This window comes from Cucurbita maxima, unplaced genomic scaffold, assembly GCF_002738345.1.
Source record: "Cucurbita maxima cultivar Rimu unplaced genomic scaffold, Cmax_1.0 Cma_Scf00014, whole genome shotgun sequence".
In the NCBI taxonomy this organism is placed as follows: domain Eukaryota; kingdom Viridiplantae; phylum Streptophyta; class Magnoliopsida; order Cucurbitales; family Cucurbitaceae; genus Cucurbita; species Cucurbita maxima.
The window spans coordinates 5,098,826-5,118,870 of NW_019272030.1; the positions used below are offsets into that span (position 1 = coordinate 5,098,826).

General features: G+C 34.5%; 3 protein-coding genes and 1 pseudogene across 4 annotated transcripts in view; 2 read left to right on the forward strand and 2 right to left on the reverse strand.

The window, feature by feature from the left end:
• The first annotated feature begins 1,640 nt into the window (after window positions 1-1,640).
• On the forward strand, window positions 1,641-9,360 carry LOC111489153. Of its 2 annotated transcripts, XR_002719330.1 has the most exons (11): window positions 1,641-1,973; window positions 2,218-2,256; window positions 2,790-2,916; window positions 3,283-3,344; window positions 4,112-4,179; window positions 5,529-5,578; window positions 5,974-6,043; window positions 6,697-6,820; window positions 7,231-7,347; window positions 8,971-9,168; window positions 9,257-9,360. XR_002719330.1 is itself a non-coding variant. In XM_023137225.1 (10 exons), exons 1-10 carry the CDS (start codon window positions 1,671-1,673, stop codon window positions 9,067-9,069), a joined length of 1,059 nt encoding a protein of 352 aa, XP_022992993.1. In that variant the 5' UTR covers window positions 1,641-1,670; the 3' UTR covers window positions 9,070-9,269. The 2 variants fall into 2 exon arrangements, 1 of the variants encoding a protein (XP_022992993.1); XM_023137225.1 differs by having other exon boundaries at window positions 8,971-9,269.
• Window positions 8,189-13,934, reverse strand: LOC111489154 (annotated as a pseudogene).
• Window positions 13,935-15,225: 1,291 nt separating this feature from the next.
• LOC111489201 (glucuronoxylan 4-O-methyltransferase 1-like) lies at window positions 15,226-16,348 on the forward strand. The gene has a single exon (XM_023137310.1). It carries the CDS (start codon window positions 15,326-15,328, stop codon window positions 16,199-16,201), a length of 876 nt encoding a protein of 291 aa, XP_022993078.1. The 5' UTR covers window positions 15,226-15,325; the 3' UTR covers window positions 16,202-16,348.
• A 101-nt stretch (window positions 16,349-16,449) lies between these two features.
• LOC111489200 (suppressor of mec-8 and unc-52 protein homolog 1-like) overlaps window positions 16,450-20,045 on the reverse strand; it is a 13,667-nt gene continuing 10,071 nt past the window's right edge. The window contains exons 10-16 of the mRNA XM_023137309.1: window positions 19,639-19,766; window positions 19,282-19,408; window positions 19,119-19,178; window positions 18,926-19,033; window positions 18,144-18,244; window positions 17,490-17,541; window positions 16,450-16,789 (exon numbers count right to left, since the gene is read on the reverse strand). Coding sequence (XP_022993077.1) covers window positions 16,691-16,789; window positions 17,490-17,541; window positions 18,144-18,244; window positions 18,926-19,033; window positions 19,119-19,178; window positions 19,282-19,408; window positions 19,639-19,766 — 675 coding nt within the window. The 3' untranslated portion in view covers window positions 16,450-16,690. The remainder of the gene's footprint in view (window positions 16,790-17,489; window positions 17,542-18,143; window positions 18,245-18,925; window positions 19,034-19,118; window positions 19,179-19,281; window positions 19,409-19,638; window positions 19,767-20,045) is intronic.

Genomic DNA, 20,045 nt, shown 5'->3' on the forward strand with positions numbered 1-20,045 from the left:
TTGGGAGGAAGGTTGACATTCAAACTTTGGACGCGTGTTAATTCCTTAACCATTCAACTGCATTCATAATATTGCCTCTCTTCTCCTTTTTCTTGTTTATATTATCAGAAAAATATATTTGCACCCTGGCTCTTGTATTTTATCCTTTTACTGCTTATATTATATTTTTACAGCTTGCTTTAATTTTAGGTTAATTATATTTTGCCCAATGACTATGCTACACGTGTAAGGATGTTTCTCCACGTCATTGCTTTCGTCACTATGCTGTGTGTGTTTCATTTTGTGCTTTATTAATTTAATTATTTTATCTTAAATTTAAAAACAAAATTAACTACTTTCCAGATTTTTTTTAACAGTAGAGTTGTGTATTTTGAAGAGTAATAAGTTTAATAAGTTGCTGTAAATATTTTTACTTTTACTGCGTTGAAAGTATTCTCGAGTGATTTAAAATTTGTTGTGGAGTACATGAGAAATGTTTAATTAATTACGTGAAAAACAGGTGCTCAAAAATACATACAGAGATATGATATAATTAATGTGATAGAAAAGTGAATTTCTGAGAGTTAATGGGCACATCTGCAAATTGTAAAGAAATGTCGGCCTCCAACTCCAAGTTTCCAATACAAGTGGGCCGTTCATAGACCGAGGCACTGAATAAACTGACTATATATATAATTGGTCAATTATATTTAATGCACGTGGTAGAAGATAATAGAAGGAACAATAATAATAAAAATATTTCAATTTTATTAAATTAAATTTAAAAAGTTTTGTAAATTTTTTCATCGTATCGTACACGGAAATTGCTGCACCTGTCGTTTTATTTCCTCAAAGTGTGAAATTGTAAATGTAAATTCGGCACGCACTGCAGGTTCTATATAAAAGCACAATACCCAACGTACCCTCCACAGAAAAAAAGTAGGTATCTTTTATTTATATTTATATAAAAAAGTATTATTAAATATGGGGTTATAGTAACCAAATAAAATCACAATTTTTTAAAAAATTAAATAAAACCAAATAAAATCACTGAAAGTGGACAGATCAATTAAATAAAATGAATTGATGTGTGAAAATTGGAAATTTTGGTGTGAAAGCTTTTGTTGTTCTTTTTATACATTTTTCCGCCTACCGACATCTATACCTTTTTGTTCAATTTTTGTTATTTAACAAAATAAAATCCATTTTTATTATTTTAAAACCTGTTATAAACTATTTCCGTTGGTGTACTCTGTGTATATATATATATTAAAAAGTAGGATAAAAATAATTTTTAATCTCTATTTTGGGATAAGTAATATTTGTACTTTCTTTAAATTCAATTTATTTTAACACAGTTTATTGTTTTCTTTAAAATTATCATCTATTAATCCTTTTTCTATAAATTTTGGAAACATACTCACAGCCTCTATTTATTCGGTAAGAATGTTTTTATTTAATTAGTTTCGATAAAAATTAAATTTAAAACTACGTACCCTCAATTTAGATAATGAAGGTATAAATACTAAAATAAGATGAAAATAAAAGTATAGGATTAAAATATTATTTTAACCTAAAATGTATTTGCCTCAAAAAGTGAAAAAGAGGAGGGAATATATATATATGTATATATATTAGTCATCCCAAAAGATTTGGGCAGTTTGAGGTTTGAAGCCAAACAGGCGATTAGAATGTCATCGTTTTCTTTCACTACTCCATATTATTCCTCTCTACAAATCGTTCTTTCCGATCGCAGCTTCAACCAAGCAACCACATCCGTCCTTCTAAATCGGAATCTCTTTCCGATTTCATCAAAATTTTTGAGAATTTCTTCACGCAGACACAGGTTTCACGCAAACTCTGTTCGCTCAGGTGCTGAAACTGAAGAACCTCGAGCTCAGCATTCGCCCGAAAGTAATGCAGTTTCGAGCAATGGAAGCAAGCTTTCTACAAGCTTTCTATCTTATCTCTGTCCTTTGCTCAATACTTTCGCTGTGAGTAAATTGTAAATATATATGTATAAACTTGCGCATTTACATGCTTTTCAATTAGCGTTTCCGATGAAGCTGACTTGATTAATTGTCATTGATATCCACCGAAAGAGTCTAAGAACTGTCGCGTGTTACTTCTAATCTTCATTTCATTTCTTCGTCCATAGAACAGGATCCTTTTCTCTCATTTCATTTAACTTTACCTCCTCATGTTAATAATCTTCATCTTCATTTTTTTGAATTGTAGGTTGGAGATCCTTCGAGAGAGAGGAATTTTACTTTGGAGGCAATAATTTTTCGCTCTTTACCCTCTGGATTGTTTTTTTCGTTCAATGCGTTTCCTTATTTTTGTGTTTCGCCGGTATTTTTACAATCATTGTTGTTATCTTCTTTTCATAGTTACTTCTACCATACGTAATTTCTTTCTGGAACATATTGTAGACTGATACAGATCTTGTTATGGTTCTAAGATTATATATTATATCAATGCAAATAAATAGAACTGACAGCTTTACACGGTAGATCTACGACTACTTTTTGACTGTTTATTACTTAATCGCACAGAGATGTCAGACTGATTTACTCACATAGGATTAACTAGATGTAGCCTATCCGTTCTTCAATATTCTTCTAACATGCTTACATTACTAACAATTTAACCTAATAACTGTTTATATTTTCTGGTCAGGACAATGTTAATATTTTTTTCACCTTTTTATTTGTTGCTACACGCTTTTTCCTGCATTTCTCAATCATGCTACTCTGAATAGCTTGCTAGTATCCTTCTATGACATCTCTCATCTTGTTGCTATAGAGCAGGTAGCCACATCTTCCTTATCTACACTGGCAAGGCTTCCATGGGGATCAAGAACATTGTCGGATAGTTCTCAAAGCAATAGGAATATTAATTTGGAGCCTCTGTTGCCTTTGCAACTCTATGAATTTGGTAATGTCTGTTTTTAACTTTGCAGTTATCTTATGTCGGAAGCCAAAATAATATTACCTTCTGATATCTCAGGGTTAATTTTTATGGAATTCAATGTTGATAGAAAGCAGAGATTATATTGAATAAAATATATTTTACTCAAGAAGGAGGATGATTTTTGTGAAGTTTACAAGGAAGATATCCAGAGTCAAAGTGGCTTTATGAATTGGTTACAATAAGGAATGCAGTTTTGAAATATACTGTCGTGGAATTCTTGAAAGAAGTTGTGTTGTACTCTACTCCAAGTTTTTCTCCGGAGCAGTTAATCTTAGCTATTGAATAGCAGTATTTACAAGTTTTCTCATTTCAAATCTTACTTGTCGGCAGAGGCATGCCCCTTTTGCAGGAGGGTTCGAGAGGCCTTAACTGAATTGGATCTTTTAGTAGAGGTATGAAATAAATTGGTCGACTTAGTTTTTGTTGCATCAATATCTCATGGCTAAATTTTAATAAACATTTGAGCTGTTAACTTTATTGCCATTTCTAGTCCGTTTTAAACTGCTCTAAATCACTCTGATATCTACAAAAGATTTATTCCATGCAAATGGATTTGGTTTAGCTTTGATTTTGACTGTTTTCTTCGAATATCGGGTTGATCTCAAGCTTCTACTTGACTTCAATGGATCGAAAAGATACATAAAAACTAGTTTTGATTGCTTCCTGTAGCTCAATGACTAAATTGTTTCTGTATCAAGTTTCTCTATTTTCACTTCTTACAACCAGCCTTCTGATTGCTTTTACTTCTAAAAGAAATTCCTTAATTCCTATCATTGATGTTGTATATGTTATGTGTGACCATCTGATACAATCTAATTTGAGAAGGTTAAGTGGCTGCGTATGTTCTTTTCTATACTGCCATCAGTTTTATAATGTTCTATCATATTATTCGACTGAGGATAAACATTCAGGAAGTTTTTGGAAGTTGCATTTTAGCTAGTTTTCTCCATTAGAAGGAACGAATTTCATCTTTCGAGGTACTCCATCTAAACTGTCTTATAGAAAGAATGAAATTTAATTGACTTCAATATTGATCCCTGTTAACTTCGGCCAAACTATCACTTTTTGTTTGCTTCGAATGTTTAGTCCACTTAATGCTTTGCATCAAACTATTAACTCAATGTATTAGCTGTTCAAAACTTACCGGCATATTATGCAGGTGTATCCTTGTCCTAAGGGTTCCATTAGACATCGGGACATAGTTAAGAAATGTGGTGGCAAAGAGCAGTACGTGGTTCTTTCTATTTAGTCCATATTTCAGTTTATTCAAGATCATTTTAAGGTGCCATAAAGAATGAATGGAGTCTGATAAAAGGTGTATTAATTTGTCAAATATAAAAATTAATCAGTTGTGTTTTTCTTTCCGACCTACAAATGTACAGTTTGAAAGAAACCACCTTTAATTTGTCAAATGTCCAAAGGATTACTTGTAAGCCCAAATGCCTTTGAAGTCACGAGTTTAATTATAACAGCCACCTACTAGGGTTTTAGCATTGCTATGAGTTCTCTAATACTGAGCATTGCATGGCGAAGCAATTGTCCCATTTGACTAGTTCATGTATTGTTGGCTTTGACACTTACAGTTATAAAATATAGTTTTTTTATTAAAAAAAAAAACATTTTATTAGTTTGTAGTTTGGAGTTATATGCCAAGGACATTTTCTGTTAATAATTTTGTTAGCTTCTGTTAGCCGGGATTCATATTTCTAAATGATAAGATTCTTTAATGAAAATAAATTTTGTAAATATATATATATATCTTTTTTGGGTTTATTATGAAAAAGAAAAATGATTTTGCAAGGTAATCTTGTGGATTGAGACTTTTTAGATAAGGTGCTTTGGAAGAAGGGTTTTGGTTGAAAATGGAGAGGTAGGATCATTGACTAGATGGTCTTCAGCCGTTTGTCTCTTAGAATCTTATAAGGATCTTTCTCTGTTGACCTTGTTAAAGGTGTAGCATCAACCAGAGGGGAAGTATATGACTGACCCTTAGGGAGAGGCTGGAGTAAAGATGAATTGACTCCTAGGATGATAGGTGCACAATTTTAATTGGAACCTTAATGTCTGCCAAGAAATGCTTTTGGGATGCTTGGTTCAAGTTCATTCATATGATCAAAGAAAAAACTAAGTTCAGTGAGTTTTTTCATTTATGCTCGAGAATATAGAGCAACTACTAATGTGCACAATTACAATAGGCAGGTGGAAATTTTTTGGAGAATGTGGTAAGGCCTTGATTTAGGACTTCCAGTTAGAATGATATAGAAGAATTTTCAGGTGAAAAATAAGGACTGCAATGAATTCGCTTTTAGCTAATTTTTTGGCTTATGCTAATGCTTTTGCAATTATACACCTTTTTAATAAGAAGAAATGGTTCCATTATACCACTTCATTTACCAATCTTATCCAACAAAATATACACCTTTCTGTGAGGTCCTTCAATTGTGGAGGCATGGTTTTATTCTGCGACTTTATTTTGGATTTTAACCAACCATAAAATAGCATAAGAAGTAATGACATGCTTTTATTTCTCTAAACATATGTCACTTCATCTTCTCAATTAAGACTTGTAAATGCAGGTTTCCTTTTCTTATTGATCCAAATACCAGTACTTCAATGTATGAAAGTGGTAAGTGATTAAGCCTCCTATTGTTATAGTATCCACATTCCCCAACTTTTCTAATGCTTTATTGCTTTAATTCACGTTTTTTGTTGTGATCGTTCATGTTTTGCATGTGTAGAATAGTGTATATCAACTCATGCGATCTGAATTTTGAGTTCCACCAGATAAATTTACTTCGAAGAAAAGAATATAATCTACTTTCACCAGATAAATTTAGCAATTTTTTACAAACCAAAACTTTTCATTGATGTTGGATAGGCATGAAGGGAAACGCAAGTATCCTCCAAATGAGATACAAAATCTTTCATCCAGTTTTTCTTCTTATCTTTCACTTTCCTTGGCCAGCTTCCATGCTATTTGATTATTCTATTACATGCATGTGTTCTATATTTTGCTCATAGGTGATATCGTGAAATACCTCTTTCATCAGTATGGAAATGGTAGAAACCCCTCAACAGGGCTTTTAGAAAGGTAACTGGACGTCTTAACCTTTTTGTTATTGAGATTCTTATAGTTGTTTGGGAGAACAAGTTTGATAGCTGTTTGACTTGTTAATTTTCGTAATTATTTATGTTCTTAATTCTTTCATTTTTTCTCACTGGTCTATCAAAATAATAATAATAATAATAATAATAATAATAATAATAATAATAATAATAATAATAATAATGGTAATTATGTTCTTAATTACCGGTACTAATGTGATCTTACCGACAATAATGCATCGGATCCAAAGACAGTAGTTAAGCATGTTGAATAGTGCTAGTTTGGGAAGTACGTGGCCCCCCTTCATAACATGCAAAACCATTTTAGCTGTACTACCTGCGGCGTTCTTCCTTCTTTTTTTTCCTTCTTTTTTTTGGTGTTGTGTACATAGCAGCATGAATCGAATCAAACATTTCCCAGCTGCAAGAGGTTGCTGTGTGGCTCTTTTTAGCTCTAAAAAGAAACAGCGTCGTAAACCCATGTTAGTTCTCACAATCTTTAACATGCATCAGAAAGAAAGAGTTATCTGATATCACGGATGTTTTGTGCGGTGTGCAGACCTATAATCTTTTCCTCCTGCTTCTGCTTCTGCTTCTGCTTCTTCTTTCCTTCGTGATCTAAATATTTGTTTTATGTAGTACATTGTTTACGGGGTGGATGCCAACAATTCTTAGGGCTGGTAGAGGAATGACATTGTGGGGAAAGGCCTCGACAGACCCACCGCCAAAAAAGTTGGAACTTTTCTCATACGAAAACAATCCGGTACAGTGATGAGCTATCCTCCCTATATTACACATGCCTGTGGTGTGTTTATCTCACCTTTTCAATTTCATTTATAACCTCAGTTAAAGACTAGGCTGCTGAGATAACCGTCATTAGCAGCTAAATTACTCTGCTTTGATTGTTCTTATATGTCAGTTTGCTTAATCTGGTGGTCTGTTATTAGTAGTTAGGGTCTGTTAGGTCGGAATTTGCAACCGAATAGTAGTTGGTTTTTGGGTTAGTACACTGCCTAAATATGCCCCGAGTCTCCAGATAAGCAGCACGATAATTTTCCATTCTAAGAATGTGAATGGATCAATGCGTGCTGACAATGATTAGGAGTGTAAACTTTAGTATTTTGTTATACTTCTGATGTATTGAGGTAAAATAAATATTGTTCATCTTTCCAGTATGCTCGAATTGTGCGCGAGGCATTATGTGAGTTGGAGCTTCCTTACATCCTTCATAACGTGGGAGAAGGATCTCTACGGACAAAGCTACTTCTTGACGTTTCCGGATCAAAAGAGGTTCGCTACTGACTACACAACCCACATTACTGTTTACTATTATAATTATGGATTTATGGTTCCGTCTGAATGAATTTCTGCATGCTCTTGAGGTCATGTTGTTATTTACTACAGTACTATTTACAATGGTAGTTTTCTTTCCATGTGTTGTCAACCTCAGCCTCAACTTCAAACTTTTTCTTCCAAGTTTCAACTACCCTTTTTTTGCAACCCCGAGAGACTTTATTTGTCGTAAAGCTAGTCGGATCATTTACTAGCTTGGAAATTCCCTGTTCTGCATAAGAAATTCCTTTAAACCTCCATTTATTTTGTATTCCAACCAGTTTTCTTTGAAACCGAAAAAATCCATTTGCAACCCTTTTTTTGGGGGTGTAGAAATCATTTCCCACTGCCTCGAATTCGTCCTCTTCCAACGATATGAACACAACCCTCCAGAGGCCTTTTTCACACTTGCCAAATCGCTTTTGATTTCATCTTTCGTAATCAATTTTTATGGGCATGGGTGGCGGATTTTTCTTATGAGAAACCGAGATTGCTTGGTAATAAAAATTTCCACGAAGAGTACACATGTATTTCAATAAACGTGCATTTTTCATTGAGACATTTGAACAGCTACAAGCTTTAGTAACATCCTATTATAAAACATGGCAACATATCACTCCAACTGAAACTAAGAAACTTAGAAACTTAACAATTAGAGAACAGCAAAAATTAATCTCAGAAAATCAGTTCTACAAGCTTTAGATAAACCACTTAAAAAAGCTGCATATATAGCTCATACAATCTTTCATTGATCGCTTTGTATAATATGGGGAACCAATAAGATCTCTATAACCATACCATTTCACTCAATTTGAGCAAACTCATTCTTTCTCCACCCACCTACTATCAAGCTTTTCTTTTTTAATATCTGGTTCTGCTTATCCATAGGAACCGACACTGCCTCCGTGTTTGAAATCTTCAGTTCACCCACTGTGTTGCAGTTTCATCCCCAAGCATCACCAAACTTTCTTTGAAGCCTAAAAGCCAAATAAAGCATAAGTGAAGGGTAAAAATATAACTTTTTGAAAACAATTAGAAACAGTTAGAAATTATTTTGAAACCTAGGAACCAAATGAAAATTAAACACAAAATTTGAAGGTAAAAATGTAACTTTTTGAAGCCTAGGAACCAAATAGAGATTAAACTCAAACATCAAGGGTAAAAACGTAATCTTTCATTTTGAAACCTAGGAACCAAATAGAAATTGAACTTAAATGTAACTTTTTGAAACTTATGATGAAAATTAAATTCAAACTTCAAGGGTAAAAAAAGTAATTGCAAGAAAACTAGGGGACAAAAAGAGAATTTTTCGTTGAAAATATAGAAGTATGTAAAAAAAAAAAAAATGCATGGTTAAGGAGAGATGATAACAGTGTTAATGAGATTTACAGAATCGACCGATCCAGATGGATCGATCAAGATAATCCTTGTTATGGGGAGCCTTCCGTTGGATTTCTTGTTGATCTTGTGTTGTATGATTTATGTGCCACGTTTATTCCTATCGTTTATATACATTGCACATTGACTGTTCCCTCTCCCTTGTCTACACTATTAATTAAATATCGAAATCCTAAATATCAGGTACCCTACTTTATCGATCCCAATACTGATATTGAAACTGGTAACTACAAGCAGATATTGTCTCATATATTCCAGACGTATTCTGCAGCTACCTTATAGTCTTGACGTCTGATACCATTAAATTTCTTACCCGTGAAGCAACAGAAGACTTTGTTAAGCATGCTTTTAAGGATGTAGGATACTCTTTTATAAACTAAGGTATTCACTGTATCCTAAAATTATCATATCCTAAGTCCCTATTGATGAATATGTCTAATGTATTATTATGTTACATAATCAACAAAAGAGCTTAGATGCTAGATGGACCAATATCTCCAATCAGATCCCCTATCAACCAAGGAATTATGAGGGTGAAAATATAGAGGCGAGGCATACTTGCTTCTAATATTATGATCAGTTCATAACATAATTTAATGAAACATTACATTATTTTCAGTATTAAAATTACTTGTTTGACGAGCTCGTCATGAGCCGAGTGCCAATGTTGCCAAGGCTAGATGATTGCGCCTCACCTCAGCAAATTTCTGAAGAATTTGCTGAAATTTTCCAGCCTTGATTGCTTCTCGGATTGATCGAAAGAATCCTAGGTAATGATGAGTGTTATGTCTGCAATAAGGTGAGAATTATTACTGTGAGAATGAAGATTGGGACAACTAAGTATATTTCAAGTAGTGAAATGTTCATACAACTCCAGCAGTATCTGAGCCAGCATTTCATGGACATTTAGCAAGTGATTTGAACAGTTAACACAATAATTTGTCAGGGGCCATCCAACATTTTGTCAGAGGTGTTGCCTTATATGTCTGTCTGTCTTATCTATATGTTAACAAAAGAGATATTTAGACAAAACTAGTTTGATTGACAAACGACAATTACAAAATGCTCTTCTAGGGGCCAGAGAACTCACAATAATATTACAAAAAGGATCATAAAGTCTGCATTAATAGTGATGATTATTAAACCCAAACTTAGTCACAAGCTACAAAAATTTAGGCTTACTAAAGCCATAAACCAACATAGCCTAGGTTCCATAAAATATTAGAAATATGTATTTCCAGCTTCCACAGGGTGGACACGAAATCCAACCAAAAGTCAAAACAAGACGCATGCTTCATGCAACTCTTGGTCAAATTGAGGTACACTTAAGTTGGTCAAGCAACTTGATCTAAAAGATTGAAAAACTATACCTGGAAGTCCAAGCCCACAGATCACGCGGGGCATTTCCTCTGGGAAAACATCCTGTGCAAGGAATGAAAGAATTGCAAGTAGTACATTTCCTTTTCGCTTACAAAACACATGCGGGAAAATGTGTAATAAAAGTGGACATGAGGCAACACAGCTCTGGATAGAGCTACTTAGAATACAGAGAGTGAAAATAGAAAAGAAAGGATACGGAAAGTGACGCAGAGAAAGAGGGAGAAGCAAAGGGATATGGATGTAATGAGAATCACAGTGAAGTTGCCTTTTTATTTGTCTTTGAAAAAAAATCATCAAGGGCTATGAGCGTAAAGAGAATAGAAAAAACTTCAAAAAAAAAAAAAAAAAAACCAAACTCCGACAGATTGTTAACAGAGGACTACACAAACAAATCCAACTTGCTACTCTTAAAGCTTCAATGTTCAACTCATAAGCTAGTATAGTTCACATGCAAAACATCCACGTTCTCAGTTGGTGCAGAAAAAGGATGGCAATGTTCCAAAAGACAAACCTAACAGCATTACAAGCAAAATCCTTACCGTAACGGCATCAGGAAGGGCAGGACGCTCATCCTTGCTCTCTCCAAGCCCAAAACCTCCAATCCAGTAAGCTACCAAAAATTGTTTGTTCAAACTGAGAAATCAGAATAAGCGGCCAGAAACTATGATAGAAATGATCAATTTAACTGAACAAAATGCAACGGGAAAACAATCATTCCTTACATGCTAGATAGGGTCGAGGAACACAAATATTGACATTCTGTTCAAAATTTTATTTGTTATGTTAATGGCTATTAAGAACTTTGATAGTCTAGACAAATTCTGCAAGAAGCTAGAAATTGATATAACACAAAATTAGCTCTACAGCAATTAATTCTTGAACTAATTACCACTGTTTCACCTTATATACAAAGAACAAGTTATTGAACCTGATACATAACGCTTAACCACCTCCGCAGCACATCTTTGACGTTCTTCTACATCATTGTCTCCAACAATAGCTCCAAAAACAGCTCCACCTGTCTTCATTATAATAATAAGTTACTTGTTTCAAATCACTCTTGACATGATTGGGAAAAGAGAAAAATATAAGGACCAAACCTACACGTAAAGACTAAATACTATCACTACACCATGAGTCATGACAGCATTCCCATATTGCTTTTGCATTAATGAGTCAACAACAGCCATATGACTCTTATCAGAAAAGGCAACAGTCATATGACTTAGATACACTCTAAAAATATTAAGAATATCTCTTCATATGAAAAATTTATATACAACCTATAAATTCTGCTGCATGTATATGGCCCGATACTCTTGATTTGAGGGCATTTTGAAAGCTATTAAAATGATACTCTGGAAGCACCGAACAGCTATCTCATGCCATAATATCCAGAAACAACAAAGCTATTAAAATGTTTCATTTGTGCATTTGTTAACAACCACTTCTAAAATACTAGTGGGAAACCACAATCCAATCGTTACCCATAGGCACCTAGTCTAGGGAACTTTAGGCACCTAACCCTTTTACACTTGAGAATCTATACCTAAAATATGCAAGTAAAAGCCTGTCCAATCAATCACTCTAGTATTTAGATTTTGGAAAATCTCTGATGATCACCTACCATGAACAAGTGTTTAAAGAAATCCACCAAACTTTTTCACAACATTCTTATCTGATAGAATTATGTCACAACATTCTTATCTGATAGAATTATGTCATTTCTATCAATTTAAAAGGGACCAGAATTCCCCTCCTTTGGCCAGCTTGCTCTGGAAATTTTGGCCTACTTTCTGCTCGTTCATGAATTTTCCTATCTAAGCACTATGATGCTATAAATTTCCCTATAGAATTGCACAACCAAATGCTTTTTTTACTGCTGCTTTTCCCAACTTATTTTCTCTCTATGGGCCTAGCCACTTGTTGAAGTTTAAAACACACAACACACTACGAAAGAGCAATTATGTACTGCTTATCTAAATGCTTAGAAATAATTCTCATTGACCTACATTTCTCAACATTAGACATCTAGCAGAGTTCAAATCCAGACAAGATGCTGATATATAAAAGGGGCATCCCAGCGTTCTTACTGAGTTCATTGTGATGCATTCATCCAGCCATTTCACAGTTCGATCCACTGATGTTTTATTCCTTTTATCTGAAACCCACGATGGTACTTCATCAGTCAAGGAGGCCCAAATGTCTGGTTTCATGCACGAAATCATTTCAATTTACGCAACAGGTCTAATCTACAATTACAAAGCGAACTTAGAAACTAGTTTTCCAAATTATATACTAAAGATAGATAGCAAAAGTTGATGCAACAAGTAGTGAGATTCCATTACCGAACGACGACCCCTAGTAGTCTCAAAAGATGCTCCAAACTTATTGGTAGCATCACACTTAGGAAGGCACTGAACAGAATCCCTTGCTACAGCTGCAAATCCATATTCATGTAAACCAAGTAAATGCTATAGCCCTCCAATACTTGATATTGTTTTTGATGAATGACCTTCTATGCTATGATATAAATGATAAAAAAGTCAATGTGACTAACATCAAACCAATATCAATTAAAAACAACTATCTTCATGTTATACTTGAAATATTTTTTTTCTACCAGACTTGTTTGTTAACAACACAGTGAAGGACAGCCAATTTTTTAATACAAGATGGAATCAAGAAAATCTAAGCCGATATTTTGGATGAGAACTGTAACAGGAGCATAAAGTGCCTAAAGAAAAACAGCCACCAACATCGAGAACGACGTAGAGAATCAATTAATGTACCTCGTACCTGTACAAAAATGAAGTCATCTGATAAATCTAAAGAGAGAACTAAATTTTCATTACAGCATGTCATCTACGAGTTAAAAATTTATTTATGTACGGAAGTTGAATCGAGGACCAAAGATGGATAAAAGCAATGGATTCCACAAATTTATTGACTGTTCTTTCACGCATACAAATGATTATAAAAAAAATCCATAGATAAGCTGTGTAAGAAGAGCCTAGAGCATAAATCGCAACATCATAAATTAGTCGTTGCATCATTAACTCAGCCGTTCAGATAGTTAAGAATCACAGCGACATAATTATCATTCCAACTTCCATGATTACACGCTCTACATCCATCGCCAGTAATCGTCCTTTCCTATGACATATTCCCCTAGAAAAATCCAAAAGGTACCGCGCGATTATTTACAAGTACGAACTTCTTATCTCATGCTTTAGCCAGTCCTATTCTCATGATTGTAGAATAGTTTATAGTCCAGGAATCGTCCTCGCAGACAAACAATCTTAAGCTATACGAGAACGAATAAATGAAAAGAAAATCCATGCAACAAAGTAGAGCGAGACACTCCAATTTAGAAACACAGTGAACGCGAATGAAGTGAGTGATCAGTACATCGAACGCAAATCGAATTAAAATGAAACGATTGAATGCAGCTGAAGGCGTGGGATTGTGTAGAATATTTACAAGTGAAGAGGACTGAATTGGAGGAGGTGAGAATCAGGCGAAGGGAGAGAGGGAAGAAGATCAGGAGAGATGAAATTAGGCAGTCCTTCGCGAGTAGAGAGAAGTAACGCGGGAGTCTCCATGGCGGAAGCGCAGTGGACGAGCTGTAGAAATCCGGTGCGCGCCTTGCCGTTGCCCCATGTCTTCACCGAGAATTTCATTCTCTTTAAATAGAGACAAAAGCTTTGGCGCTCAATTCTGTTTGGAATGTTAACTCCTTTTATATATGGACGCCACTTTTCAGCCACTTCGCCTCCCCTTCTCCATCCATTTTTTGAAAGTCCCTTTTATTTTCGTTTTTCTTAAAACGTTGTAATAATAATAAAAAAAAGAAACAAAACTATTTTAATTGTTATTAGTTTTCTTTTATACATTAATCTTCCATCCTCCAACTCCAAAATAAATAAATTGTAATCCTAAAATTTGTAGTGCTGTTTAGACAATTAAATCATTTTTACCGGTGTTTAAAAATCATAAAAAAAAAATAATTTTGAGAAGATCCTTTTCAGTCTATTTAGTAAATAATAATAATAAATTAAATTAGAGAACAAAAAAAAAAAAAAAAAGTTAAGTAGTAGGATGAACATGCACGTGTTTTACAACCAGAGATGTCTACGGGTGAGAATGAGGAGTACTACCTATTTCATTTTTCATTCCGCCAAATTCTCAATTTATTTTTGTAGGAACTGGTTTCAGGTAATTTTTTTTTATATTTATTATTCTTTAAAAAATAGTTATTTTAAAACTTTTTTATTTTTTAATATAATCTTTATTAAAAAAAATCATAAAACAAAATATATGTACCATTTTCTACCAAGTCTCTTTTTTTTAAATTTAAATTTTAACGTACTATTTTATAATTCAAAAAAATTTACTACATAGTCTTTACTTTAAATATTAAAATTAAAATCTTAAAATTAACTTATTTACTTTATATATATATATTTAATATATTTATATTAGGCGGGCAGGGATGAAACCAAAAAATTGGGCACGAAAAAAAAAAATTTCACTTCCTCTCCTATTCTTAATCTAAACTATTCTTAATCTAAATGGAGAATCTAGACCCCAGCTTCCAGCTAAAATAGAATGGTTTTACAACTCAAAGAGGCAAAGTGCAAAGCAAGAGAATGGTTTTGGATGATTGATTTATTTTGAAGCAACAAGCAAAGACGCATTATTAGTGTCACCAAATCTCCAACCACACCACGTTTCCGTCTTCCAACATACCTATCATGAGAAACAACATTTCCAAGTAGTAAGTACCCCGCCAGATATTACAAATAGAATTATTTCACTTTCATTCTATGATATTACTACTTAGGCGAGAAATATTTAAGTTGAAGCCTAGTCTTGATTCACAGAAACAAAGATTGAGTAGAAAAAGAAAAAACTGCCCAGCAGGTCCACCAACTGTTGTGGACTTTTCTACCAAACCAACAGCCTCCTAACCATCTTGTCGCCATCAAATTTGGAGCTCTCTTCTTCGCTTCAACTTTACTTTTGCAATTCTTCCACTGCAACTTTGCGTTCTCATAAATGTCTGGGATCTCTGCAACTTTGCGTTCCATCGTCTGAATGTTAATGTAATTCGTCCATAAATTTTCAGAAAAAGCTTCAACAACAACATTCAACAATGAGCATGAGGTCCAGACCTCCACTCTCCATTAACCTTAAGCTCATTCTTCTTCTCTTCTTCTTCCTTTCCATCTTCATGTTAGTAATTAGATCAGGTTTACAATCTTCCCAGAATAGGCCGTCGCCCGTTGCACAAACCCATGTATCCAATTTGACAGAAGAACCGGCATGCCCATCTCTTCCCTTCACTCCAAGTTGCACAAAGACCCCGCCTTCTCTGGCCAACGCTCTCATCCATTACGCAACCACCAACATAACCCCTCAACAAACCCTCAAGGAGATCTCTGTGTCCGCCAGAGTCCTGGAAAGAAAGTCACCCTGCAACTTCTTGGTCTTCGGTTTGGGCCATGACAGCCTTATGTGGACAGCTCTCAACCATGGAGGTCGCACGGTTTTCCTCGAAGAAGACAAGGCCTGGATCGATCAAATACAGGAGCGGGTGCCCACGTTGGAGGCTTATAACGTGCAGTACGATACCAAGGTCCATCAAGCAGAAGAGCTTATGAAGATAGGAATGGAAGAAGAGTGCAAGACTGTGGGAGACCCCAGATTTTCCAAATGTCAACTTGCTCTCAAAGGCTTTCCAACCGAGATTTATGACATGGAATGGGACTTGATAATGGTGGATGCTCCAACAGGCTACTTCAATGAGGCGCCCGGAAGGATGAGTGCCATCTACACGGCTGGCCTCATGGCTAGGAACAGACAGGAGGGTGACACCGATGTGTTCGTTCATGATGTGGACAGAGTGGTTGAGGACAAATTCTCTATGGCTTTTCTCTGCGAAGGATATCTCAGGAAACAAGAGGGCAGGATTAGGCACTTCACCATTCCAAGTCATAGGACTCGTGGGAGCAGACCTTTCTGCCCGTAGAGACCAGCTTTCTTTCAAATTTCACTTCGGATTATTAGTATTATGATATCTGTCAAAGAGCGTGTTGTTCTTCTCATACAAAACCATTTTGATTTTATTATTGCATACAAAACAAGTTCAAATCTGAGTTGCTTATGGGTTCAGTGATGATTTTAACATGTTCATATAGAAGACTAGAACTTGTTCAAAGTTCAAAATAACGCACTCATATGAAAGACTAGAACTTGTTCGTGACGGGTAGAAAGGAGTTCATATAAAATTTTAGCAGGGTTGCTGGCTGTCTTCTCTTAACAAATCGAATCACCAATTTATCTTTATACTCTACACGGAGCATGCTCAGGCAACACCACCACAAGATTCCATACATGGATTATCATCATTTAAATAATACCATTAGTTCATCGAGAAAACTAAGTTGCAAATAAGATAAATGAATACAACTACAAGTGTTAAAAGTTTCACTTAAAATAGTAGGCATGGGAGGAAGAGTCAAGGCCTCCATAATTTCATTGTGCTGTCTTCACTATAAGTAGCAACTAGATTTCTATGAGGATGATGACTCACACCTATCACGTCCTTCTCATGAACCTAGCAGAAACAAATTAAAAGAATTTGGTATCATTATATTTTCCTTTTTGAGCTTCTTTCAAGTTTAAACAATCTAGCATCCAGTCGTGCAAAGAATATGTAACAATTCAAACCAATAATAAAATAACAAGCCCAAGAAAAAGGAAAGTTATGTCTTGCAAACGTACCAAGGAGGGAGGAATTCCTTTATGCACCAAAAACAATCAACATGGCACCAAGTGGTTTTATGAGTTTCCTATAGCTACATGGGATTCAAACTTGTTTCAACAACTTCAAAGCATTCGATCATCCATCGATTAAGTTTTTTAATGTAATTAATTTCCTTCAATCAAAGAACCTTTCATATATTTTTCCTAAAATTAGGTTCCTTGATGGCTTATTCACGTAGAAGAACATACACAATAGGCTTTACCTACAGCCTTTCCATGTTCTCATTCATTTGTATTGTGAGGAGAGGCATTGGAGGATCAAAACTATACTCTAGGGCAACTGACAGAAAGAGCAACCTAAAGTATACTAACCTACTTAATTATAATTTATAAATTATACATGGGCGAGCCAACTCTGATTTCATCAAAATATTCAAATAAAATACCATAGCCAGATAAAAATGTCATATTGATAAGAAATGTGTTCCAATCTTTGGACAACTGAGAATCGGCCAGGAGAAATCCAAGTAATTGGAGTACAAAACACATACCTTCATGAGATGCTCCAGCTTACCGGATTGGTGGCTGAAGCAATACATATTCCTGCATATGGTAGACAAATTAAAGAACATAGGTTAAAAATAAAAATAAAAATAAATAAATAAATTTGTTGATGAAAAAACTCGCAAATGGAGACCATATATGTGGTTTTAGATGTCAATCTTGATGAAAATTTTGAGCTATAAGTTTTAAAGAAATCGCGATGAAAATATTGATCAATTGTCTATGCAGATGGATATTTTTTTAAAGAATCTTAAATATAAAAATAAGAAAAAATATTTAAATAAACAAATAAACATTTCACCCATTTTAAATAAGTTGAAATTTCTTCTTTATTAATATTAAGTCCACTTCGTTGATATTTTATTTATATTTCATCAATTTTTTAAGAGATAATGGAAATGTTATTCACCATGATGGAAATATCAACATATACTTACGCAAATCGACATAAGAAATTACAATTGGTAAGGTCAAACAATCATATTTCAGTAAAAAGGGTACTAACTAGAATTAGTAACAGTGTATACCCACGTCTGGAAAAAAAAAAAAAAAAATGGAAACTGCACCAAACATGACAAATAGAGGACACAACACAGCTGGATGAATTTAATTTTATGCATCTAAAACATAAGAAAACAGACCTGTCTTCACCAATGCAGTATATCCATTCACCTTTTGGTGATACGCAAGCTGCAACGAAGTCTCCACCTTCTCTTTTACCAGAAGAGAAGCTCTTGACAACCTATATGCAAGCAATAGATTAATAAGCCAAGATAGTAATTGTATTAATTACATTATTCTGCAGAACTTTCTGAAGTGTCATGAGCATCATAATAATTTGTAAAAAAGAAATCTTTTTCATCATATCCCACCTACTCGGAGTTCAGAAAAACTTTCATTGTAACCCATGCAACTACATTTCATGTCAAAGCAATTTGGAAAAAAACAAACCAAAAAGTGATTCAGCTTCAAAGTCATGCAAGCAGATACTTCTACATTTGTTTGCATAAAGGTGTAGGAACGCAAGAGCAAGGAGAGAATATGTTGAAATTATTGAGAACAATCCAGCAATAGCTGCACCAGTTAACTTCAATGCCACACCTAATCATTAGATACTTGAAGACATCCACGTGGAAATATCAAGAGGTTAATTGATATGTCTACCATGACAATCTAGAGAAGAACATCATTTTTTCAAAATGTGGGTAGGATGGTGATGCAATTTGAACAGTGTTTTGAAACCCTCACCGTAGTGTTGATAGGGGCACTTTTTGTGACTACAACCTTTCTATGGTTTTACCAATTGGTTTTCACAGCCTTGTGCCATGTAAATTTTATTTATCAATAAAATAGTCTCTTATCTAGAAAGACAATCGAGGGAAGAAAATGATCTTACTCCTAGCTCAGCAATTAACAAAAGTACCTGCCCTTGCAATGTCATGATGTATATTGACGATGTCTTGTTACAAACAACAATAAGATCGGCATTTTTGGAGAAGATATGAACTGAATTCACAGAGGCATCTCCTCCCTAGGATTCCAAAAAGTGAACAGTGGTGAGCAACACTAAGTTTTTTGTGTTAATATCTCTCATCAATTAAAGCAGTTTCACAAACCCTTAATGGAGGCGGTGGCTTGAACGTATGCAGACAATCGGTTGTCTTCACATCCCAAACCTACAACAAACAACAAATTTACTACGTTAATTGGAACGATCCCAGCCTGCCAACTACACTGCACAGTCAATAGGCATAGAACATGGTCAAAATAATGATCAACCTTGACCGTGCAATCACTAGATGCGGTAATGACACGTGCTCCATCATTAGTAAAGACAGCATCATTCACATATGATGAATGGCCACGGAATTCCTTCAATAGTTTCCCAGACTTTAAGCCATGGATTCTATATCAAATATAACACAAATTAGTTATAACATTAAAAAGGAAGAAGTCGTGACCATCCAAGAATTAATTTGGGAGAAGAAAGTAAAGATGAAGTTTTTTTCTTTTAAAAAAAAGCCAAAAACTAACCACATAATACCATAATTCCCATTAGCATATACCATATAGTAATGTCCACTAGAGCAAACATAGAAAATATTCTCATAGCAACAATCAAGATCTTGAACCAACCTTGCTGTGGTGTCAAAAGATGCACTCAACAACTGGGTTCCATCACGAGAGAAAACAACACTGGTAACTCCCTGAGAATGAGCACGTTCGAGACGCCGCAAGCATTGGCCAGTCCTTACACGCCATACCTAGATCACGACAAAAATATGGATCTCCAATGATTGAAAGTAATAGAATATTGTCCCAATAATAACAAATAGGTTCCTAAGGTATCAAAGACAAGCAGTCAAAGAGTACAAGTTAATGCTAGTACACCAATGTATAATTACTTAGATTACTACATCCCTACCTCATTGTACATGTTATATTCTACTTATTTATTTATTATTATTTTTTTTTTTTGCAAAAAAAAAAAAAAAAAAAAAAAAAAAAAAAAAAAAAAAAAAAAAAAAAAAAAAAAAAAAAAA

Bases quoted from the DNA above. Each gene is read 5' to 3' on its own strand.
- LOC111489153 (XM_023137225.1), top strand. From the start codon at position 1,671: ATGTCATCGTTTTCTTTCACTACTCCATATTATTCCTCTCTACAAATC. The intron at 2,257-2,789 runs GCAATAATTTTT...GCTATAGAGCAG, and splicing joins AGAGGAATTTTACTTTGGAG to GTAGCCACATCTTCCTTATC. The intron at 2,917-3,282 runs GTAATGTCTGTT...ACTTGTCGGCAG, and splicing joins TTTGCAACTCTATGAATTTG to AGGCATGCCCCTTTTGCAGG.
- LOC111489201 (XM_023137310.1), top strand. From the start codon at position 15,326: ATGAGCATGAGGTCCAGACCTCCACTCTCCATTAACCTTAAGCTCATT.